This window comes from Balaenoptera acutorostrata, chromosome 5 (assembly GCF_949987535.1).
Source record: "Balaenoptera acutorostrata chromosome 5, mBalAcu1.1, whole genome shotgun sequence".
Lineage (NCBI taxonomy): Eukaryota > Metazoa > Chordata > Mammalia > Artiodactyla > Balaenopteridae > Balaenoptera > Balaenoptera acutorostrata.
Window position 1 is genome coordinate 30,181,259 of NC_080068.1, and position 23,397 is coordinate 30,204,655.

Below are 23,397 nucleotides of genomic sequence, written 5' to 3' on the forward strand. Positions count from 1 at the left end.
TAATAATGGCCTGCATTTTATTTACTGAGCATTTACAGTGCTCAGTCATTGTTCAGGTTGTTGTTCTAAGTACTTTTCTGTGATCATGCATGTATTCCACACAGTACCCTACTGAGGAGATATTTTAATTATCCCACTTAGCAAATGTAGAAATTGAAGTAGAGAAACTTCAGTAATTTGCCCCAGTTGGGAATTGACCCCTGCTGGCCACATGACGTGAGAGACCCAAATTCCTTACCATTACGCAGTGTGACATTCTGAAGACAGTGAATCTCAGGATTTCCTTAACTCTCACCCCAAATCACTCTTACTCTAGATTTTCTCGCATGTGGGGGAGAAGCAGGGCCCTCTGATCAAGAGGGGCAGGTGGAGAGTTTGTAGGAAACTCAAGGCTTAATTACTGCCCTGCCTCTGCCCCTCTCTGCTCTAGTCACTGAGCATTCTTGTCAACAAAACAGAGAGGTTATTCTGCACTGGATGCCCTTCGAAAGAGCTTTTAGCTCTTTGATGTGTATTTCACTTTCCTTATAGGTTCTATCGACCTATAGTGATAAGGTTTCAATTATAAATGAATATAGGGATTCTCTTGACTAAAAAGGACAAATGGGTGATGTAGAATTCCATTTCTCCTATACAGCATACTGTAAAAGCTGTCTAATGGCTCTGATATTTAAGGAAAAAATCACAAATCCTTTTATTTTTTTATAGGGACCAATTAATGAATAATATGCAGTTAGATTTAGTTGAATTCTAGTGACTTCCTTTTAATTATTGTGCTTTGATAGAATCATAATGAGATGAGGCAAAATACGTGGCTTTTTAATTTATTTTTTTCACTGAGATTTTTTGGGTGCTAATGTCGCCTTTTCTCCTTTGTTTTAGATGCTGTCATTTTTTCAGGGAATGTTTACTTTCTATCATCAAGGCCATGAACTTGCCAAAGACTTCAATCACTACAAAATGGAACTACAGATCAACATTCAGAATGTAAGGAAACGAAAGCTTTCTCCTAAAAAAGATGTTTGAGAGGTGTAGTTTTGATTTCTTTGGTGTATGAAAAGCCTTAAACTAAGACCAGGCTGATCTGTTGGTACCGAGAAAGTGAGGCTACGCTGCCACCTTCTGGTCAGTTCTTGGTGTAACAAACTGTTCTGCAGCTAAGGGAGGCTCTGAATTCTGCAGCAGGCGGCTCTGTTTTTTTTTTTTTTTTTTAAGAATTCATTTCCTATAATTTATTTTTCTTCCCTTTTTTTCAGAAAAGTCATGAAGTATGTTTTTACAATCAGAATTTCACATAATTTGCTTTATTTTTTATTTTTCCAGTTTTATTGAGATATAATTGACACAACACTGTGTAAGTTTAAGGATTACAGCTTAATGACTTCACTTATTATATTGCAAGATGATTTCCGCATAAGTTTAGTTAACATCTATCACTTCGTGTAGTTAAAAAAATTTTTTTTCCTTGTTATGCTAACTTTGACTATCTACTCTCTTAGCAACTTTGAAACAAGTCATGTGGCAGTGTGACGTAGTTATTCTGCACTTTGTGAGGCAGTTCTAAGGATAACCTCTGTTGTGTAAGTCTAAGTCCGTTCTGTATGAAACAGACAAAACAGCCCTCCACTTTAAATTTAAGGCATTTCAAGTCTAATCTAAATTTCTTCTGTTACTTGTATGTCTTATTTGATTTTTATTCCCAGATAGGCTAACAGTTCCAGTGGAATTTCTTTCCTGTGCTTTGTGCCTATTCACTAACGTATTGGTGTTCACAGTTGCTGTTGGCCCTTTATTGTTTTCCTGGAAAATGTATGGTTTCTGTTAGGTCTTGGATAAAGAGATTTTTGGAGAACTATTAAACAGTATACTGTATGTGATTTTGATCAGAAGGTGGTAGATGTTTTTCCTTTCAACACTTTTGTTGATTTTGGAAGTGTCCTCATTGAAAAGCTATTCAAGTTATGTTTAGTGTAATTTCAAACCTTGTTAAAAACACAGTGAGTGAGTTTTGGGACAGACTCTCAACTCTTCCTGAAAGACATACAAGGAGAAGGATGGGGATCTCTGTGCTGTTTGCTACCTGACCTTTAACGTCTTATAATCTTAGAAATTGAGGACTAATGGTTTTTGTGTCGATTTTGTTTCTAAGTTATTTTGGTATAGTTCCCTACATTTGGGAATGTAGGTAATGAAATCTCTTGTGTTTTGTAATTTATGCGTCAATTTGTATTTGAAGATTCTGCATTCTGTTCAGTTAAGTGACTAAAAGAGTAGATTCCTCCCTACACCCTCCAAGATCAGTGATATAAGGTAACATAATTTAAAAATATGTCACAGTGTATATGTGCAGATGAGTCCTAACTTCAAAAGTGTCTCTGTAGGTAGTAGAACATTTAGTCTAATGATGCTGTATCAGAATACTTCTGTAGATAGCAGAACACAGCGTTTGTAAAAAGAACATTACATAGTTAGTTTAGAAGATTAGGTTATAATCCTGATTTTTTTTTTTCCCCTCCACTAACTGTATAACTTGTGTCTGTACCTCATCTGTCAAGGGCAGGGCTGGCCTGGATGAGAACCTTCAGGCATAACTGATCTATAATTTGTGTAAAATGAGGAGGCAGGGCCCCTTATTCAAAAATGAAGAATTTCAAGGCAGCAATGGCAGAGCATTAGATCAAGTGCGCGACCTTCTGAGCGCAGGGCTGTGGGTGACGGCACGGGCCACCTGCCCGTGAAGCCAGCCGGGCCTCAGGGTCTGGGGTGAGGTATAGGGACACATCAGCGTCTCCTGGGGGCTCCAGAGAAACTGTCCATGCACAGCTTGCCTATGTGGACGTTCATTTATCACACCCACCCTGGGGTCAGGGGCCTACAGTTACCTTAAATACACCAAAATAATTTCAGCGAGATTCAAGATTTAAATGGGAATGAGCAATACTCAGGCATGAGCTATTGTAAGCAACACTTGAAGATAGCTTATCATTTGAAATGGGTCAGCTGGTTAATATCTAACAGTCTATTAAGAACCTAACACACATACTTGGTAACTTTCATTTCCCATAAAGAACTGGGCGAAGAACAAGTTACTGGAAAAAATCCTTTCCTGTGTCCTCTGGAACTTCAGGATTGTCATCAGGACGTTGCCGGGGCTCCTCCACCTCTCTGCCTTTTGTTCTGGCTCTTTCTGAGGCTGCTCCTGCAGCTCTGCAGGTGGAGGCTCTGCCTTCCGCCTCACCTTCAGTGTTGAGGACACCTGATCTGGAAGTCGCCTGTGCTCTTTACTTTTGCTTCTAGCTCATTCTTTCCCCTTCAGAAATACCAGCACCTTTGACACACATGCCACTCATTCTACCTCACCTGCTATATCTCAGTATTGCTGTAATTTACTACTTTCTTGGCCATTTCTCTCATTCCCTGATGATGTCAGCTTTTAGCATATCGAAGGGAAAGTGTTGGCTGTATAAAACTACGTATTACAAAAATCCCAGCTGTGTGTTACTTTTTTTTTTTAATTGAAGTATAGTGGATTTACAATGTTGTTAGTTTCAAGTGTACAGCAAAGTGATTCAGTTATACATATATATGTATATATCTATTCTTTTTCACATTCTTTTCCATTATAGGTTATTATAAGATTTTGAGTAGAGTTCCCTGTGCTATACAGTAGGTCCTTGTAGTTTATCTATTTTATACATAGTAGTGTGAATATGTTAATCCCAAACTCCTAATTTATCCCCTCCCTGCCCCTCTCCCCTTTGGTAGCCATAAGTCCATCTACTACATCTGTGAGTCTATTTCTACTTTGTAAATAAGTTCACTTGTATTATTTTTTTAGATTCCACGTATAAGCAATATCATATGGTATTTGTCTTTCTCTGTCTGACTTCTGTGTGTTACTTTTTATGCTATGCGTATTTATGTATTGAAAGAAATATACTGAAATGTTGAAACCAAATCTTAGAGTTAACTATCTGTGCACTATAATGGTAGAGATAATTTCGGTCAACTTTTTGGTATTTTACTATAGTAAAAAATGACAAAAAACATTTTATAATCAGAAAAAAGGTAAAAGTTATTTAAAAGTGAAAATAACCTATTTTCCCCCAACTGGTTTCACCTTTTCTGTTGTAAAAATGGTTAGACCTTTTTTTGAGAGAGATTCAGTCTTTTTCCATTTTCCATAATCTAGAGTAATTAATGGACAGCAAAAAAGAGCAAGATGGTTTTTAAAAAATAGACTTTCCAGAAGAATGTAAATTACATCAAAGTTAAAGGATATTAAAAAAAACTAATTTAAAATTTTTGTGATCTCTATCCCCAAAGGAGACAAGAATAGAATTCTTCCCAGGAAGAAGTAGAATCCTAAGAAATTTTAGGAATTCCGAAGGAGTCCCTAGAAGATACTAAGAATGGTTAAGAATAATTTAAGGATATGCACAGATATTTTTGTTACAGTTTTGTGAGCACAGTAGAACACTAAAGTGATAAACTATGTTACCGGAAAAAAAAAAGAGATTGGAAGTGACTGTGTAAAGATATGAATGTGGTTGTTTCTGAGAGATGAGTTTCTGGTCATTTTTTAATCTTGTTTGTACCTACTCTTTTTGCCTCCAGGCAGGGCTGTTTGTGCTGTCCCCTCTCTCTGTTTTATAATGTTGTGAATTAGCTTTTATAATCCAAAAAAAAAAAAAAATTAAAAATGTACTTTCTCTTTCATTCAGATAGAAAATAATAAAATTTTAGTTTGATATTGAAGATTCTCTTTTTTCCTTTGTTAGGGAATAATTGTCACTTTTCAGTGACTTAATTGCAATTAAAATAATAATAATAATGCTAATGCCACTTACATTTATTTTGTTACCATGTGCCAGGTGTTACCTATGTGCTTTTCTTTGGATTGTACACTTTCAGTCTTCAAAGGTGTCCTATGATGTAGATTTTTTTATTCCTACTTCACAGATGAGGACAATGAGGAAAAAGAACTTGCTGAAGTCATACTGCTTTAAGGCCAGGGCAGCATTGGAACTTGGGAAGGCTCATTCCAGGGCCCAAGGTGGTTGGTTTCAGATCTAGTGTTGGTGTAGAAATGGGTTCACTCATGGTGTCTCTGGGGTCAGTAAATATAGGAGCTGGGGAACATCCTGACATGGCCATTTGGCTTCCCTGGACCTTAACAATTTCTGGGTAACATGGGAGTCCCGTGAATGGTAAGATCTCAGATTTAGGTACCGATGGTAAACCTCAGCTCGCGTCTACCTCTCAACAGTTCTAACCTGCGTTCCCCTCACTCCCATGGAAGGTGTCCTTCGGGTGTTTAGACTTGATCACCTGTTGACCTGGCATCCACCGCACGCCATTCCTTACTCTGTCACCTTTGCCCTTCAGAAATACTAGCACCTTTGACACACATGCCACTCATTCTACCTCACCTGCTATATCTCAGTATTGCTGTACTTTACTACTTTCTTGGCCATTTCTCTCATGAGGGTATAGGGCGCTTGAGATGATTTGAGGATTGCAGTGAGGGGTGCGTGTTAGCACCCTACCCCTTCTTTTCTGTTTTATTATTTTGGGAGGTTACTAAAGCAGGCTGCAGGGGGCTCACCCCTGATGTTTTACAGCTGCTTCGTGAAACCCTCTTCATATTTTTAATTATCCTTTTGCTCCCTGAATGAGGTCATGGGGCCAGGATGGGAAAACTTAAATGAAAAATGGCAGTCTGTACTTGGAATTAGCCTTTGCCATCTGCCTGTAAAGCTTTATTTCTGGGTAGAACTTAGTGTGAACAGTGCCTCCTCTCCCCCCTCTTTCTTTCCTCCTTAAATATGGGTGTGCACCTGTGCTAAGCCTGACCTGCCAGTTTTGTGAAGTACTCAGATGTGTCTGAATTCCAGCTTAGTCTCCACATTGAATCCTCCTGCCCCGAGTAGGTGATGTAATGAAATATTTAATTTATAAGACTTAAGACTCATTGGTTTGGAAATTTGCTTATTTATCAAAGCATGCAAGGAAAGGAAATACAGCAATGGTGTTTTGTAAGCATTGGAGAACGCTAGGCTATCTCACAGGTTATTGTGAGGATTAAAGCACCGTAAACTGCTCTCAGTCATGTCATTCACAGTGTAAACACTCTCATGTGACCTATGGTAACACTTAAGGTCTAACATTATTATTATTTGATGATATCTTCCTATTCAACCAGAAATTAGAATTGGAAATTGCTAGGTTCCAGCCACTCTATTATTTGGGCTCAAATTTTGAGAAATGTAATTTTCACCCTCATTTGTAATTTGCCTAAAATGATACATTACAAAATTTAGCTAAACCTTCCTTTCCCTTCCCAGTGCAGAGTCATATCTGAGGAAGGAGGGCAGTGAGGGCAGGGCGTACCGCGTGGAGGGGTCTGTGGCAGTGAAAGTGGGGGTGGGAAGGTGCAGAGGCAGCACGTGCAGAGGAGGTGGCTGTCATATTTGGGAGATTGGTTACATTGAGCAGATACGTTAATTGAGCAAATAAGTAAATCTGTTGAGAATGATGGGAGCCAGGTTTTTTACTGTCTGAAAAGAAATGTGCAGAATTGGAAAAGGGTGGGCTAGAAAGAAACCTGAAGTACTGGATTGGAATTAAATGTAATGGTATGAACTCATGGGTTTTAAAATTGCTAGATACAGAAGTTGTGATATGTATATGTACATATAAATGTGTATATATATAAATGTATTCACACACATATATACATACATACGTGCATTTTCTCAGTCTGTCTTCCAGGAAGACCTAGAAGCAATAGCACCCCCTTAGCTGTGAGCATACTGTCCCTAGATCTTGGTTTCTAAATACTACATATGACCCAGCAACCCCACTACTGGGCATATACCCTGAGAAAACCGTAATTCAGAAAGACACATGCACCCCAGTGTTCATTGCAGCACTATTTACAATAGCCAAGACATGGAAACAACCTAAATGCCCATCGACAGATGAATGGATAAAGAAGATGTGGTACATGTTTACAATGGAATATTACTCAGCCATAAAAAGCAATGAAATTGGGTCATTATGTAGAGATGTGGATGGACCTAGAGTCTCATACAGAGTGAAATAAGCCAGAAAGAGAAAAACAAATGTCGTATATTAACGCGTATATGTGGAATCTAGAAAAATGGTACAGATGAACCTACTTGCAGGGTAGGAATAGAAACACAGATGTAGAGAACAGCTGGGATGAATTGGGAGATTGGGATTGACATAAATACACTACCAGGTATAAAATAGATAGCTAGTGTGCACCTGCTGTATAGCACAGGGAGCTCAGCTCGGTGCCCTATGATGACCTAGATGGGTAGGATGGGGGGTGGGAGGGAGGTCCAAGAAGGAGGGGATATAGGTATACATAGAGCTGATTCACTTCACTGTACAGCAGAAACTAACACAACATTGTAAAGCAATTATACTCCAGTAAAAAAAAAAAAATACTACCCTCCACGATAAGGAACAATGACTCCTTTGGAGAAATGGCTGATTCTAGGACTCGGACAGAGAAAGTATAAGGTAAACCTGGGATACCTTTTTGGACCAGAGGGTAAGGGGTTACTCAGAGAATTAAGGGGGTATGTCAAGAGAAACAGGGGCCAGCTAGAAGGGGCCTCTGCTGGTCAAATCTAGGAAAATTTGAGCATTAACTTAAATAATGAGAATTTGGGATACAACTCATTAAGTTGTGTGTGTGTGTGTGTGTGCGCGTGTGTGCATGCACATGCGTGCATGCATGCACTCGCATCTGTACATATATGACACGCACATATGTGTGTATATGTGTGTGTATGTATGCATAAATATTAGATACACAGAGATAGAAAGAAGTGAGGGTTGGGGAGAATCTCAGTAAAGTGACAGAGAAGATGAATAAAATTAGGGTATAATCAGTATTAAGATGGGGACAAGAAATCCCAGAGACTGAGAAACAGGAAGGCAGGAGAGGGAACAAGCCATTAATAAATGAGTCCCACCCTCTTTGCAGCCCTGTACATTCTTATAGTACATAAACAAATTAAAAAAAAAAAGCTCTCAGCTTGTGTTTAAAATAAGCCTCTGCAGTTAAGTTTCCCTTTTACAGTGTACATTTATCAGACTCTCCATCCCCCTAAAAAATGTACTATTCTATCATTTTTCTGCATTTAGAACTCTTGGTAACCCCTTTCATTGTAGGGAGGAGAGAGGAGGAATTTCAATAATAATTTTTCATCTTAACTCTTCCACAGTTTTACATCAGCAGTTTTTTGGTATTAATACAATTATTTTTGAGTGTAGATGGAAGAAATGTCCAGAAACTTGGTGGTGCTGACTCGTCAGGTTTGCCTGGGTATTTTCGTCACTTCACCTTCCATGTCCATTTTCAGTCTAGCCATTTGACAGAGATATTGACATCCCAAGTCTCCTGGGCTTCAGAAATGTGATTTGTCTTTTTAGGTATCAAAGACATTATTTGTAAGTGAGATTCCCCCCTACTTCCTTCTTCTATGAAGAAACATCATTTTCAAGTGCAATTGCCGTGACCTGGAAAAAATGACACTGATATTTATTAGTTTGCAAAGAAGAATTAAATTTTTCAGATTCTGAATTCTTAGACATATTGCTGATATAATAGTAATGAGTCAGATTGATTGTTGCAAAGGAAAGACTTCCCAGATAGATATTTTACGGTCTATTTCTTTTAAATCTAAGATTTAGTAATATTGTGAGACCTGCAGGCAGGAATTCTTATGTTGAATAATAGAATTATTCTTGATGTTAGAAAGCTTCAAAAGTAAATAACCTCTAGTAACCTTGGTTTCTAAATCTCTGTTAACTACTTAACCACTATTTTTTTTCTTTGCACAATAATCTCAACAAAGAGACACATGGGAAAGGATGGGTATATTTTGAGAAACTTATACAAAAACACTACAAATTTAATTATAGTTATCCAGAGACTTAAAAATGTACATGAAGAAGCTCCTATGGGAACTTAAAACTTGTATGTGTTTTTTAAATCCTTTTCAGACACGGAATCGTTTTGAAGGAACAAGGTCAGAAGTGGAAGAGCTTATGAACAAGATTAGACAGAATCCCAAGGACCACAAACGAGCAAGTCAGTTCACAGCGGAAGGCTACCTGTATGTACAGGAAAAAAGTAAGAGGCTCTCCAACAGTGATGAATAACTAATTAAAAATTATTTTAAAACTCTCACTGTAATTACTCTGATACTTTTGGAGTAATTATTCCTACCACTTTCTTGCTCTCTCCTATCCTGGAAGGCATATGTTGGATTTTTTTTGGGAAAACACTTTCCTGCTCTAGGGAGGGGATGGTGAGATTAGGAACTCTGTGAGCACCCTGCTTTCCGGCCACACCCCCCGAATTCTGTGCCACACTTTGTTAAAACTTGCTTGCAAGGGAGCCAGGATTTGGTGACAGACTGAAAGCAAGGTGGGATAGTACCTTTTTCCTCATTTCCTCTCATCCCCATCTTTATCTCACTCACACAGACACACACACACATTCATATACGTATGCACCCCTCTCCCCATAACCCTGTTCCTCCGTGTTAAAGTCAAGAAGGACATATTTCTCTGCTTCTTTCACATCATTTCTTTGCACATTTATTTGAGATCGTTTTTTGTTCTTGTTGAAATTATCAGGGCAATTGCATATGGCTACAAAAAAATACTCCTAGATGACATGCTAACTTGTCTCACTGAATTTTCAGCGTTGTTGCCGTCTTAGTTGTTATGCAGTGTGTAGAGTATCCTTATTTTGAAATTAAGGCACCCCAAGGCGATTTCAGACTTCTGACAGTTTGGTCTTATTTTAACGAAGCTCCTAAAGTTTACCTCTTCAACTGTAGAGCTTGATTGCTAGTCAGTAGGAGGAGGACTATGTGAAAATGTTTCCGTATTTCCTGTTTCTCTCCCTTCCCGCCTTTGACTGTAGTCGGGGCGCTTTAGAATTTTTGTTTGTTAAGTGACTGATTCACAGGATTTTCAAACTGACCAGTTTCGTAGCAGAGAGACTCATGGAACGGCCATGTGATATGGGTGTTCATGTTATATGCAGTCGCAGAATAGGGGTTCTTTTTCCATTTGCCCTTATTTAATGTGGGCTTAGTCTTCACGGCTCATGATGAACAGTTACTGGCATGGCAGAACTCTAAATTTTTCTAATTTTTTAATCTTTTTTTTTTTTTTTCAAAAAAACTGAGAGGTAATTTAGTTTTACATATTTTGTTTGAACAGTAAAAGCATGCCGTTTCTAAAGGTGCTATTAGGAACAGTAGCACAACAGCTATTGAAGTGTGTATAGAGTGAATGTTTTATTTTTTAAAAATTTTATTGAATGGGCTTCCCTGGTGGCGCAGTGGTTGAGAATCTGCCTGCCAATGCAGGGGACACGGGTCCGAGCCCTGGTCTGGGAAGATCCCACATGCTGCGGAGCGACTAGGCCCATGAGCCACAATTGCTGAGCCTGCGCGTCTGGAGCCTGTGCTTTGCAACGAGAGGTTGCGATAGTGAGAGGCCTGCGCACCGCGATGAAGCGTGGCCCCCGCCTGCCGCAACTGGAGAAAGCCCTCGCACAGAAACGAAGACCCAACACAGCCATAAATAAATAAAATAAATAAATAAATAAATAAAAATTTATTGAAGTATAGTTGATTGACAGTGTTGTGTTAATTTCTGCTGTATAGCAAAGTGAGTCAGTTATACATATATATGTTCTTTTTCATATTCTTTTCCATTGTGGTTTATCACAGGATATTGAATATAGTTGCCTGTGCTGTACTGTAGGACCTTGTTGTTTATCCGTCCTATATTTACTAGTTTGCATCTGTTAATCCCAAGCTCCCGATCCTTCCCTCTGCCTTTAATTTTTTTTTATCCTCTTAATCTCAGTTTGTTTATTTAATTTGAAAGAACTAAAAATACAGGGTAGAGACATGAGAAGGATAGAAGTTTTGTATTATATGTCCAAAGCGAAAATCACAGGAAATTTTGATTTTTAGATTCATAACTGTTGCTTAACTTACTGGCTTTGAGAGAAATGGGGCTGAAATTGGACTGAAAAAACAACAAAAACAATAGTGACAGGATTCTTCACTTGTTAGCTGTATGCCAGCCACTGTGCTAAACTCTTTATCCAGCTTGTTTCATTTAATCCATTAAAAACCCCTATGAAGTGTACAGTGCTGTTATCACCCCATTTGCCAATGAGAACATGGAAACACTGAGGAGTAAACAGTGTCTCCTGTATCATACACCTCCTCAATGCTGGAATTGTCCTAGGCTGGAGTGCGTGTTGCACCCTGTCCTGCAGTATTGCCTGAAGCTTGGATGGTGTGAGAAACCATCACTAATCTCTCTGCTCAGAGCTGGTTGAGTAGGGTCGGGTGGTATCAGGAGAGGATGGCAGCTTTATCAGTGAAGGACCTTGATATTTGGGGCCAAAGACTCTGAGGTTTGGCTTTGCCATTTCTCAGGCATTTGGTCTAAGCCTAAGACTGTTTAGATTAAAAAGACAGTAGGACTTCCCTGGCGGTCCAGTGGTTAAGACTCTGTGCTTCCATTGCAGGGGGCACGGGTTCGATCTCTGGTCGGGGAACTAAGATCCCACATGCTGCAAAAAAGCTTAGCTTTACCATTGTTAGTAAGGGCAGCTATTCACAAGGTGCTTTAGTGGATTTAAAGCACTAGATGGATTTATAGACTAAATGCTTTTCTGCACTGTGATTCTACAGTTCTGTCATTTTTTAGAGGCCAGAATTGAATCCAAAACCATCACATATATTCAGGGGAATTCTTGAAACCCTCATGAACTCTTCATACATAGACACAAACAAGAAGCATAGTTTACAATTAAGAGATTTTCAGGTATGAGATAACAGTCTAGCAAATTATTTGAAAAGTATGTCTTTAAATTACTTCTGTGTTGCCGAAAACTCTTAGGACTGTCTCTACGAGCCTTCTTATTTCCCCTTGTTTTTCCCTTGTCTGAGACCAGCTTGTTTCCTTGAGCTGTGTTAGTTGCTGCTTCTTGGGTTTTTCCTCTTCAGGATTGTGTTTGGAACTCTGCATATCTGTTTCTTTATGAGGAAAAAATGTAAAGTCCTATTTCTTTTCTTTTTTTTTCTTTTTTAATTTAATTTTTATTTTAGTTCTTAAATTTTTATTGGAGTAGAGTTGATTTACAATGTTGTGGTAGTTTCAGGTTACTTTTTATTTTATATTGGAGCAGAGTTGATTAACAATGTTGTGTTAGTTTCAGGTGTACAGCAAAGTGGTTCAGTTATACATATGTATGTATCTGTTCTTTCTCAAATTCTTTTCCCATTTAGGTTATTACAGAATATTGAATAGAGTTCCCTGTGCGATACAGTAGGTTCTTGTTGATTTAAAGTTATGTCTCTTGTTGAAGGGCCTCCTCCGTTTGGTTCCAGCTGGGTCAAACACTACTGCATGTATCGGAAAGCGGCCAAGAAGTTCAACATCATTCCGTTCGAGCACAGATCTGGGGGGAAACTAGTAAGTCTTTGCTTTTATTTATTTATTTTTAAAAATATTTATTTATTTATTTATTATTTATTTTTGGCTGCAGCAGGTCTTAGTTGCAGCCCGCAGGATCTTCAGTTGTGGCATGTGGGCTTCTTAGTTGTGGCATGCATGTGAGATCTAGTTCCCTGACCGGGGATCAAACCTGGGCCCCCTGCATTGGCAGCGCAGAGTCTTACCCACTGGACCACCAGGGAAGTCCCAAGGCTTTGCTTTTTTTTTTTTTTTTTTTTATAAATTTATTTATTTATTTATGGCTGTGTTAGGTCTTCGTTTCTGTGCGAGGGCTTTCTCCAGTTGTGGCAAGCGGGGGCCACTCCTCATCGCAGTGCACGGGCCTCCCACCGTCGCGGCCTCTCCTGTTGCGGAGCACAGGCTCCAGACGCACAGGCTTCAGACGCACAGGCTCAGTAGTTGTGGCCCATGGGCCCAGCCGCTGCGCGGCATGTGGGATCTTCCCGGACCGGGGCACGAACCCGTGTCCCCTGCATTGGCAGGCGGATTCTCAACCACTGCGCCACCAGGGAAGCCCCCAAGGCTTTGCTTTTATACTTCATATTCTCTGTGAGGTGGTCTTTGAGGGTATCTTTTTAATGTTGTTTATATTCACTCATGATAAATACTTTCATTTTGTTTTTAGAATGAAAATCTTTTTTTTTTTTTAAATAAAATAGGCCAGAAAACAATTCCTGTGTTTTCTGAATTGTTGGCATGGGTTTCTATGGTCAGATTTTTTTTTTTTTATTTAAAGAGAAGAGTAGAATCATTTTGTGTCCCTGTTATTGGAAGATCCAGTCAACACCTACAGCAGACTTTCATGACTCAGTGGTTTGTCTGCTCAGGATTTACACGGGAGGCCTGATGTGCACACGTAGATTCATATAAATGAAAAGATTATATAGAGCAGATGATCTGTAACGAAGTTTACTGTTTTTCACTTAAACTTTAATGTTCTCACTTAGACACTCCCCATTTAGCTTACTCCTCCCACAGAAGTAAAAAGCAAAGGAACTCATGATAGCTAGAAAAGAGCGAGAAGCCCTTAGGAGCTGGCTGGGTAGGAAAGGTGATCTTTGTTTTAAAACGGAAGCTGCAGCTCATAGCAACAATAGCAGTCAAAACAAAGCTCCTCCCACTAGTATTGAACATACCTAATAATGCATTTTAAGGTTAATTCATTGCTTGCTGGGTGGATGGGCATAATTTTTCTTATGTGAATACAGAATTAACCCAAGTTCACTTGTATTTACACATACTTTGCATCTTCCTGAAAAATATTTAAAGCCACTTATAATACAAATGCATTTTTGTGATATTGAAATAGACATGGAAAATCAAGTCCATGGCAAAGAGGAGGAAGTGAGGATGTCACCCTTGGAGGGTGATGGGTTAAGACTGAGCATGAGGGTCTTTGGTGTTGTTGTGTGGTGGTAGTGTTGTTTTAAAGATCGCAGTAATTTATGTTTGTCAAATGTAATGTGTCAGACGCATAGAAAGCAAAATTTGTTGTTAAGTGAAGCATCAAATATAATAAAAGAGCAAATTCCATGAATGAACAGCAGCAGTGCACAATTCATTCACCAAATGCCCGTGATTATTTCACATTTCAGAGGGCCACTGATACGATCAAAAGTTGTAGTAAAAGGATAAATATGGGTTAACTTCAGCATCTCTATACATTTCAGTTATAAACTGAGCATGAGGTTGGAGTGTGAGTTTCCTGTCAAGTCCCAAGACATGTCTGCTTAGTGGTGTCTTTCTGTTTTAGCTACCAAATAATAAAAAATACATTTAAAAACATGATGACTGATATTTTGAATAATTTTATATTCGAATGCTTAATATTAGGGACCCCATGTTCCAGAAAATATTAAAATATTCTAGAAGTGTTTACTCAGACTCCTTACAGTTTCTTACTGCGAACCTGCTTCTGCCTTGCTTCTGTTTCCTGTTTTCTACCTCTTTTTAATGCTCTTAAAGAGCATGGTGAGGATGGTTTAGGGAGGTAAATGGTACCATATTTAAACGAAAACTCAGGAAAGATAAATTCAGGGTGATTCGCTTTAGGAAACAGCAAAACCATGTAGTTGGAGTGGTTTCAGCTTTAGATGATCACAATGGCTGATCCAGGGTCCTTAGTGTACTTTTAGGTAGATTCCTCTGGAACTGAAGTTTTTATAGGTCAGAAATGGTTACATATGGACTGTTCTATATGGTATAATGTAATGTGACATACAAACACATTATCCTTCTTTTAACAAGGGGGCAGTAAGAGAATAACAAATATAGACATGTGGAAACTGTATTGTTAATCCACCTTTTAAGATTAGCACTCATAAGGTCTGGTTTAATGTTACTGTAATCAAAGCAGGATCTAGAAAACCTTAAGAAAAGGACAGTGACAAAAAAGAATTGGAAAAAGAATAGATACATGTATATGGATAACTGAATCACTTTGCTGTACACCTGAAACTAACACAATGTTGTTAATCAACTATACTTCAATATAAAATAAAAAGTTAAAAAAAAATGGCTACGACTCTAAATAAACTGGTTCAAAAGAGAATAAGATAGAGGAACCTAAAATCTGAACCTTGCCTCCCCCTCCCCCCATCAAATATAGGGTGTTTAATTCTGTATATGTTTATACTGTAGTTTTTGAGAATGTTTAAAATAATTCTTTGCAGGGGGATGGAGAGGTGTTCTTTTTGAAAGAATGTACCAGAAGACATACTGACTCCATCGACAGAAGGTTTTGTTTTGATGTAGAAGCTGCTGACCGGTAAGTTATTGGCATTATTGGACTTTATGAAAAGAGTCATTTAAAAAAATGATTTAAAAAAATAGAAGTTAATTGCAACTGAGATGTCTATGGCCTGGAAGAGTGGTATCTTGTTATCTTTCCAGGCTCTGTATTCACTGTGGGCTGTTTCTTCTTGGTCACTATGTTTAGCTGTGCAGTGATAGCTTAGTCTTGGCTGAAGTTTGACGTCATTTTAACTAGTGCTGTCACTTAAAAAATGACCTTGGAGCATTTCATTGTTGATCTAAGCCTTCCATGTATATACTGTGTATGTGGTGGAGGGTCATAGGCAAACTCTGTTTATTCAAAGACTAGTTCTCATTTTTTCTTGTGGTATGACTTTTAGTTATTTAGTTAGAAAAGAATCTTTGCCGGAGAGAAGGAAGTAAAAATAAAAAGAAAAACAAAGCTTGTTTGTCAATATTACTACTTGTCTGGCATTTATTTCTGTGTCCTGTAGCACTAAGGAAAATCATGGTACTCGTAGAATACTTCCTTTTTTAATGGCTGACACTATGGAGGTTCCTTGCCAGCCCTGGTTTTGGTAACAATGGTCTTTAGATAACGCTGTTTCATACTTGTATAATAAAAGTTTACAATATGAGATTTTTTAAACACAAGTTCATTTTAGGTCAGGACCCAGGAATACAAAAATAATTAATGCTCCTCTTCCCTCAGATGATATAACTGAGTCTGTGGTGTTAGTGCAGAGGGGGAAGATCTATGCTTTACTTTCCAATAAATGAATTGAAGACCAGGTACATAAAAATGTGCTCTTATGAACCATGATAAATATGGCCCTACAACGAAAAGGACAGATGGTTTAATATGCATTTTGCCAAGACTGGAAAAAAATGAAAGGGAACGTCATTGTGAAAGAGGTTAAATTTCAAGCCAGTGAGGACTGGTTCAAAAACTTTAAGAAGAGATTCAGGCTGTGTAATACAACTTGAGCATAAATATGTGTGCATACACCCATTGTAAGCATTTATTGAGTTTTCTCTAAGTGCCAGTGTTCTGAATTCTTCTGTGCTTTATCTCAGTTCATCCTCAGCCCAGCTCTATCAGGTAGACATTATCCTTCTCATTTTATGGTGAGAAACTGGGGCCTAGAGAGCTTAAGTGATTCTCCTAAGGTCACGTAGCTAGTAAGTGGAAGAGCTGAGATTTGAACTCTTGCATCTGCCTCTAGAACCCAAGCTCTTAACCACTATGCTGCAGGCATCAGAGTATAACCATGTAAGTGTGTTGTCTCCTAAATAATTGACAGAGGCGAGTCAGCAATGATGTCTACTAGAAAATGTGTTAAATGAGATTCATCTGCTTTGTTTCTAAAGGATAATTCTAGTACTTCCATATATTAACACAATTCGTATTATTTTTGTCCAGCCCTATATTTTCTCTAAGACCTTGATCATGCCAAGTGCTCTTCTTCAATCGGGATCTTTATTACGATTATAACTACTTTCCATCCCTCATAAAGGTTGATGAGGGGTTACTATGGAGTTATTTTCCTCATGATATCATCTTGTAAGGAGACTCTCAGAACTGGGGGAGACCTTAGAGATGATCTAGTCTAGTGGTTTTCAAACTACTTTATAGGGATGCCTTCTTTTCAAATAAAACCTTTACATTTATGCATATGTGAAACAGAAAAGAAAAGAGAGTTCCGTTATTAAAGTGGGGTAGGGGGCCTGGATCCTTACCCTCTCAGCTTCATCCTTCTTGCAGAAATCTCTAATTTATTTCCATTGACGCTCAGAGCTGCTCTCTGGGAACTGGGTATAGAGGGACCACTAATCTAGTCTAAGTGATTCAAGAAAGGCATACAGGGGATCTGACGTCTAAATTGATAACTGAAGGTTTATTTGGAGTCAGCTGGGATTGAGACACATTCCAGGCAGAGTGATTAGTATCATATATGTAAAGTTCTGGAGACAAGAGAGAGCGTGGTCCGCTTGAGGTCCCCCGGGGGGACACCCAGCATCGCTGGAGCAGAGAGCCAGGGAGGATGGGAGAGGAGGCTTGAGAAGGGGGTCAAAGGCCTGACCTTGAGGTTTTTGAGCTTAACCTATTAAATGGTTTTAAGCAGGGCACTGAGTGATAGAGTTATATCTTTCAAAACTCACTCTGGCAGAGCAGAGAAAGTTTAGAAACGGCAGGAGTGGTTGGAAGGGTTGTGGATTGGTGTGGTGGGGCAGGAACGGAGCCCAGCGCATCTGTTTGAGGGAGGCTTTTAGAGACAAATTTAGAGAGAAATTGGACGTTAGAGTGTAGGGTGAAGGAGGAGAAGGAAAACACAGGAGGCATAAGGATGGAGGAAGATGATGAATTCAGTTGTGGTCCTGATGAGTTAGGTTGCTGTGGGCCATTCAGTAATACACCCAGCAGGAAATTGGGTACAGCACTTGGCAGCTTCAGTGGCATTGGACTTGGTATTTACCGTCTACCTCCTGCAGCTCTCTCGTCCTTTGACTGTCTCCACAGTGAACCAGGCTGGTCCTCCCCCAATTTGGGGACCTGTCCATTTTCAGCCATTGCTCCTTAAGTGTTATTTCCCATCGTTGCCTTGTTTGTGTTTCGCCGTCCATTCACGTGGTTTCACCCTCAGAGTGTCTCTCTACAATCTGTATTTTTCTTACCTTTTTCCGTGTTTGGAACTACTTTTAGAATCTTCCTTATATGGTGTGTCTCCAGTTCTCTTCCTTTTATGCTTTTCTTAGTCATTTCAGTATCATTTCAGATGATTCATGTAGGACTTTGCTTCTTTCTCTTTCAACTCCTCTCCTTCAGTCACCTGTTCTTCACCTTTCCTCAGCCATTCCCTCTGTGCTCTCTCCTTAGATCTTGTCATTACGAGGACGGGCACCCCCTCTGTCATCTCAGTTGCAAGGCTTTCTCCTTCTGACACTACCTTCTATTCTTCACTGCTTACTCTTTTCTAGTAAGTATCCTTAGCTTACGATCAACTGATCCTACTGTTCTCAGCCCCTCACACCCTCACTTCTTTCCTTGCCAAGTGTGAATTTCAGTCATTCATTAAAGTCACTCTTTTCAGTACACTCAACTCCATTGCCCTTCCCTCCCTTTACTGTACTTGTCTGCACAGCTCCAACTTAAGTAAGATTCGCCTCTGCCTCCTCTCTTTCTAGAGAAATGTATTCAACCATGTTCACTGGGTTCACTTCCGATTCCTGACCGCTGGCTTCAAATCCCATTAATCCCAACCACAAATCATGTTCCACCGTCTTAGTTCCTTCATTCTCCTAGTTGACGGATATTTCATATTTTCCTCCTTCTCTAAGCCTCTGGCACTGCCTCCCTTTCCTGATGAAATAGAGGTAATTCGAAGAGCTCATCCACTGCCATGGATACCCGCTCCATCATCAGTGCCCAGTACCCTGTCCGTACCCACCCTGCTGTCCCCGTCACCGTGGGAACTGTCTGTGTTCCTGACTGAGGCCAGCCTCTCTGTCCAGCTGTTTCCATTCCCTCTTCACCTCCCCTCTCTCCTGGTTTAGGATGTCACTCAAGCACTTCTTCCTTTCTTTCTTTTTGACACCAGCTTTGCCCTTTCTACTAGATGAATCCCATCAGTGTACAAAACTGATTCTTAATTTCATCCATCTTTTAAAAAAAAACACCACCACTATCACCAGTGAGAAAACCCTGCCTTGACCAGTCTTCTCTTTTGTCTGCTGCCCATTTCTCTTTTCCCATAAACAGTAGAACTTCTTTTTTTTTTTTTCTCGCTGCATTGGGTCTTTGTTGCTGTGTGCGGGGGCTTTCTCTAGTTGCGGTGAGCGGGGGCTACCCTTCATTGTGGTGCGCAGGCTTCTCATTGAAGTGGCTTCTTTTGTTGCAGAGCACGGGCTCTAGGACGCGCGGGCTCAGTAGTTGTGGCTCACAGGCTCTAGAGCGCAGGCTCAGTAGTTGTGGTGCACGGGCTTAATTGCTCTGCGGCATGTGGGATCTTCCTGGACCAGGGATCAAACCCGTGTCCCCCGCATTAGCAGGTGGATTCTTAACCACTGCGCCACAAGGGAAGTCCCAAAAATTCTTCAAAAAGCTCTTATAGTCAGGTCTCCCATTTCCTTCCTCTTGTGCTCCTTTGCGTCCTCTTCAGTCAGGCCCTTGCCTCCACCTCTCCACTGGGTTTTTCTGTTGTTGTTGTTAAGGCCATCATGATCTTGTTGTGCTACAGCCAGTGGTCAGTTCTCAGTCCTCTTGTTCTTTCCTGGCAGTAGCATCGGACATGGCCAGTCACCCTCTCCTCTGTGATACACTCGCTGCACGTGGCCCAATAATGTCACACCTGCCTGCTTTTTCTCCCACCCCATTGGCTTTTCATCTTTTTTGGACTCCTTTGCCAGTTCCTCGTTTCCCAGACCTCTTGATGTTGGAGTTCTCTGGAGCTCAGTCTTTAGATCTCCTCTCTGCAGCCCTAATGATCTTGTCCAGCCTCAGGACTTTCCATGCTATCCATGTGTTGGTAACTCCCCAGATTTATTATCTGTACCTGAATCTCTTCCCTGAACTCCAGGTTTTTATATCCAGCTGCCGACTCAGTTGCTTCTGGGATGTGTGATAGGCATTTTGAATAGTACAGAGGTTGGAGAGACGGAATGGTTTTTGTAAAATTTCCAGTAATTCTTGGGGGAAAGAAGATATACTCTCTTTATGGACCCAACATTTTATATGGGTATATTAATTCAATCTTATCATATAAATGCTACCATGTAAATCTTTTAAAAAAAGTAATACATGCTCATTGTAAGTCTTGTTCTAAAGCTCTTTGGTTAACTTGGAAAATATCTTTATGTGTGTATCTCCTTGAGTCTTTGGGCTCATGTGACTGTAATTAAGTTGAATTACAGACTTCTGTTGTCTTTGCTTTATTTCCTGATTTCTAAACAGGGGAACATCTATTCAGGTTTGATGTTACCATCAGCCCCCCAGGTTTGATGTTTCTGGGGGCTCTTAGTTCCCTGCCACCCCCGACTGTCAGTATGTTGCTGTTGGTCTCCCACTTTTGGAGCAAATTCTGGAGAGAAGGGGAGTATACTCTCTCAGAGGCCTCCACCCTGATTCTGGGGTTTTAAAGGCATTTATTTAGTGAAAAGTTGAAATGTGATAGGCTCTTCTTTTGTCTGTTTCCCTGATTCCTGGCCAAGCCGACTATTGGGGATTATAAGCAATTTGTTCCTTGTTTTTTAGATATGAATTCCGTGAGGGTAGGAGCCTCGTGTTAGTTCCTACAATGCTTTATATGTGGTGGGCATTCACCAAATTTGTACTGGATTAAATGAAATTGAATTGTTGCTTAGCAGTGACAGGACTGGGATTAGATTCAATCAGGCGATGGTTAGTGAACTGCCCTTTTCTTCCGCACACACTGCAGCACTGTGAGCTCCAGTATTTGTATTCTGCTGAAAGAAAATAAACTTAACGCATTTTGGAGCATGTGGGTATTGCAGATGGGTTTCTGATGGGGTTTGTACAGAATTCCTATTGCGGACCTTCATATATAGCAGTTTCACCATTGATTGCATATGTTCCATGTAAAGTTTTTTGTCTTCTTTCCTGGTATCAGTCTTTGCTATTTGTTATTCCTCGTGTTGGAAAAGCAGTCAGGTAACATTGTGACAACAGGCAACACTTCCATAAACTGCAAAATGGAGCCTGGCCTTGCGTGTGATCTGTGTTCATGTAAATCAGGAGCTTTCCCTTAATTGTTACATGAATTCAGATCAGGTTTGATTGCATGTAACAGAAAAACTCAAAATAAGATGGCTTAAACAGTGTAGAAGTTTAATTTTGTCTCTTTGTTAGGAAGTCTACAGGGGATCCGGTCAGCGTTGGTATGCTGCTTGGTGTCAGACACTGCCCCCTCTTGTGCATGGTTTACCTTCCTGGTCACCTTAGGTCCAAGATGCCGGCTCCCATTTATTATGTAGCATTGTCTATTGTAGTAGGAATGCTTTCCAGAGGAAGTGCACACTACCTTTGCTCGTATACCATTGGCCTGAGTGGAGTTGTATGGTTATGCCTAGCTGCAAGGAAGCTGGGAAGTGCTGAGGCAAGGAAATGTCTGGAAACAGAAGAGAGCAATCCGTGTGCTGTTCTAATACTTGGGGAATCTCTTAGGAAGAATGAAGGGGAGAAGAGCTGGGTGGGTTGATTTCCACCTAGCCGTTACTGCTTTGATTCTCAATGGTTAGGAGGATGTGTGGTTCATTTTCCTTCCCTCAATTCACTGAAAGGTTACTTTGACTATCTTAGTTGAGAGATAGCATTTAGGAACACATGTGCCAAGAAAACAAAGTGGAAAGATAATCCAGAGAATGGGAGAAAATACTTGCAAATGATATATCCGATAAGGGACTTGTATCCAGAATATATAAATAACTCAGAACTCAATAATAAAAAGACAAATAATCCAATTAAAAATGGGCAAAAGTTCTGAATTGGACATTTCCTCAAGAAAATATACAGGTGGTTATAAGCACATCAAAAGACACCTAACATCGTTAGCTATTAGGGAAATACAAATCTAAACCACAATGAGGTATTACCCACTAGGATGACTATAATTGAAAAGCCAGATAATAACAAGTATTGGTGAGGATGTGGAGAAATTGGAACTCTTACATACTGATGGTGGAAATTTGAAATGGTGTAGCTGTTTTGAAACACACTCGTCAGTTCTTCAAAAAGTTAAATATAAAGTTACATGACCCAGAAAATTCTGCTCCTAGCGATCTGAACAAGAGAAATGAAAACCCATGTCTGCCTAAAGACTTGCACAGGACTGTTCATAGAAGTATTATTCATAATAGCCAAAAAGTAGAAACAACACAAATATCCATCAACTGATGAATAGGTAGATAAATGTGCATGACCATATGATGAAATATGATTTGACAATAAACATAAATGAAGAGCTAATACACGCTATGTTTCATTTTGAGGCAAATTACTCTCAGAGCCTGAGATTGTCTTTGCCAGTATTTTAACACAGGTTCACTGTGGGAATTATAATAATTTCACAAGCCAGTAGCATATAGGATGACTAATGTCTCAATGTATACTGTCTCTAATAGCATACGTAACGTCTCTTAATAAGCTAATAAAGAAATACCATACACTAAACCAATAATAGATTAATTACACTGTTGTTCCAGGCAAGGGAAGATGAAGGGAATACATTTAGTTGAGGTGTACCTTTCTACCAGCTGACTCTTGGGAGGAGACAGCATGACCCATTGAGAGCGAAAGTGGAAAGTCCCCGGTTGCTAGGGAACGAAGGGGCCGGTGTGGATGGGCAAGATCTTCTTTGTGGGGCTGCGGCATGGCTTTTGCCACTGCTGGTAAGAGTCACCTTCACCACAGCAGGAGCTAACGCCCCACGGTCGTCAGAGAGCTATTTAGATCAACAGAGGGTAGCCTTGCCCAGACCGAACACACTCGAGTAGACCTTACAAACGCTGCGTATTCAGAGTCCAAATCCCCCCTCTCCACGGTTGCTTCCTCACGTGTTCTTATTGATAAGCCTCCAGCAGCGCCCTTCACTAGCTGAGTTATGCAGTGCTCTCGGCAACCTCAGATGTGGACGATGACCTCCTGACTCACAATTTCACTTTTATACCGAAACAGTAACTTTGCTCTTGAAAACAACGTCACTCTTTTTATGTTCATAAAATGATTTTTTCTTACAAAAGCTGAAATTTATCAAAATCTTTTCAAAAACGTTTTACAGCAAGACATAGTTATTGCATGTTGAATATGGATGCATTTTAAAACATAGGATATGATTGTCAGTGGCTAAGCCCCGGAAACGTCCCGTCTGGTAAAAAGTGAATAAAGCAAAACACAAAACAAAGCAGGAAATGATAAGGAGGGCTTGGTGGAATTCAGAGAAGATTCCAAGGCAGCTGGGTGCAGAGTCCTTCTGGTAACCCAAAACTGTGTTCACCTGTCGGTGGGTGTCAAGCCAATAGATAAAACCA

General features: G+C 39.8%; 1 protein-coding gene and 1 non-coding gene across 4 annotated transcripts in view; one reads left to right on the forward strand and one right to left on the reverse strand.

Moving 5' to 3' along the window:
- ARHGAP10 (Rho GTPase activating protein 10) overlaps window positions 1-23,397 on the forward strand; it is a 337,610-nt gene that overhangs the window by 130,908 nt on the left and 183,305 nt on the right. For all 3 annotated transcript variants that reach the window (XR_009008363.1, XM_057546891.1, XM_057546890.1), the window contains exons 7-10: window positions 883-987; window positions 9,046-9,175; window positions 12,452-12,558; window positions 15,273-15,367. Coding sequence is in view for 2 of the 3 variants with exons in the window: in XM_057546891.1 (XP_057402874.1) it covers window positions 883-987; window positions 9,046-9,175; window positions 12,452-12,558; window positions 15,273-15,367 (437 nt within the window). In the remaining variant the exon portion in view is untranslated. The remainder of the gene's footprint in view (window positions 1-882; window positions 988-9,045; window positions 9,176-12,451; window positions 12,559-15,272; window positions 15,368-23,397) is intronic.
- TRNAG-GCC (transfer RNA glycine (anticodon GCC)) lies at window positions 12,710-12,782 on the reverse strand. The gene has a single exon. It is a non-coding gene; the product is annotated as a tRNA-Gly (tRNA).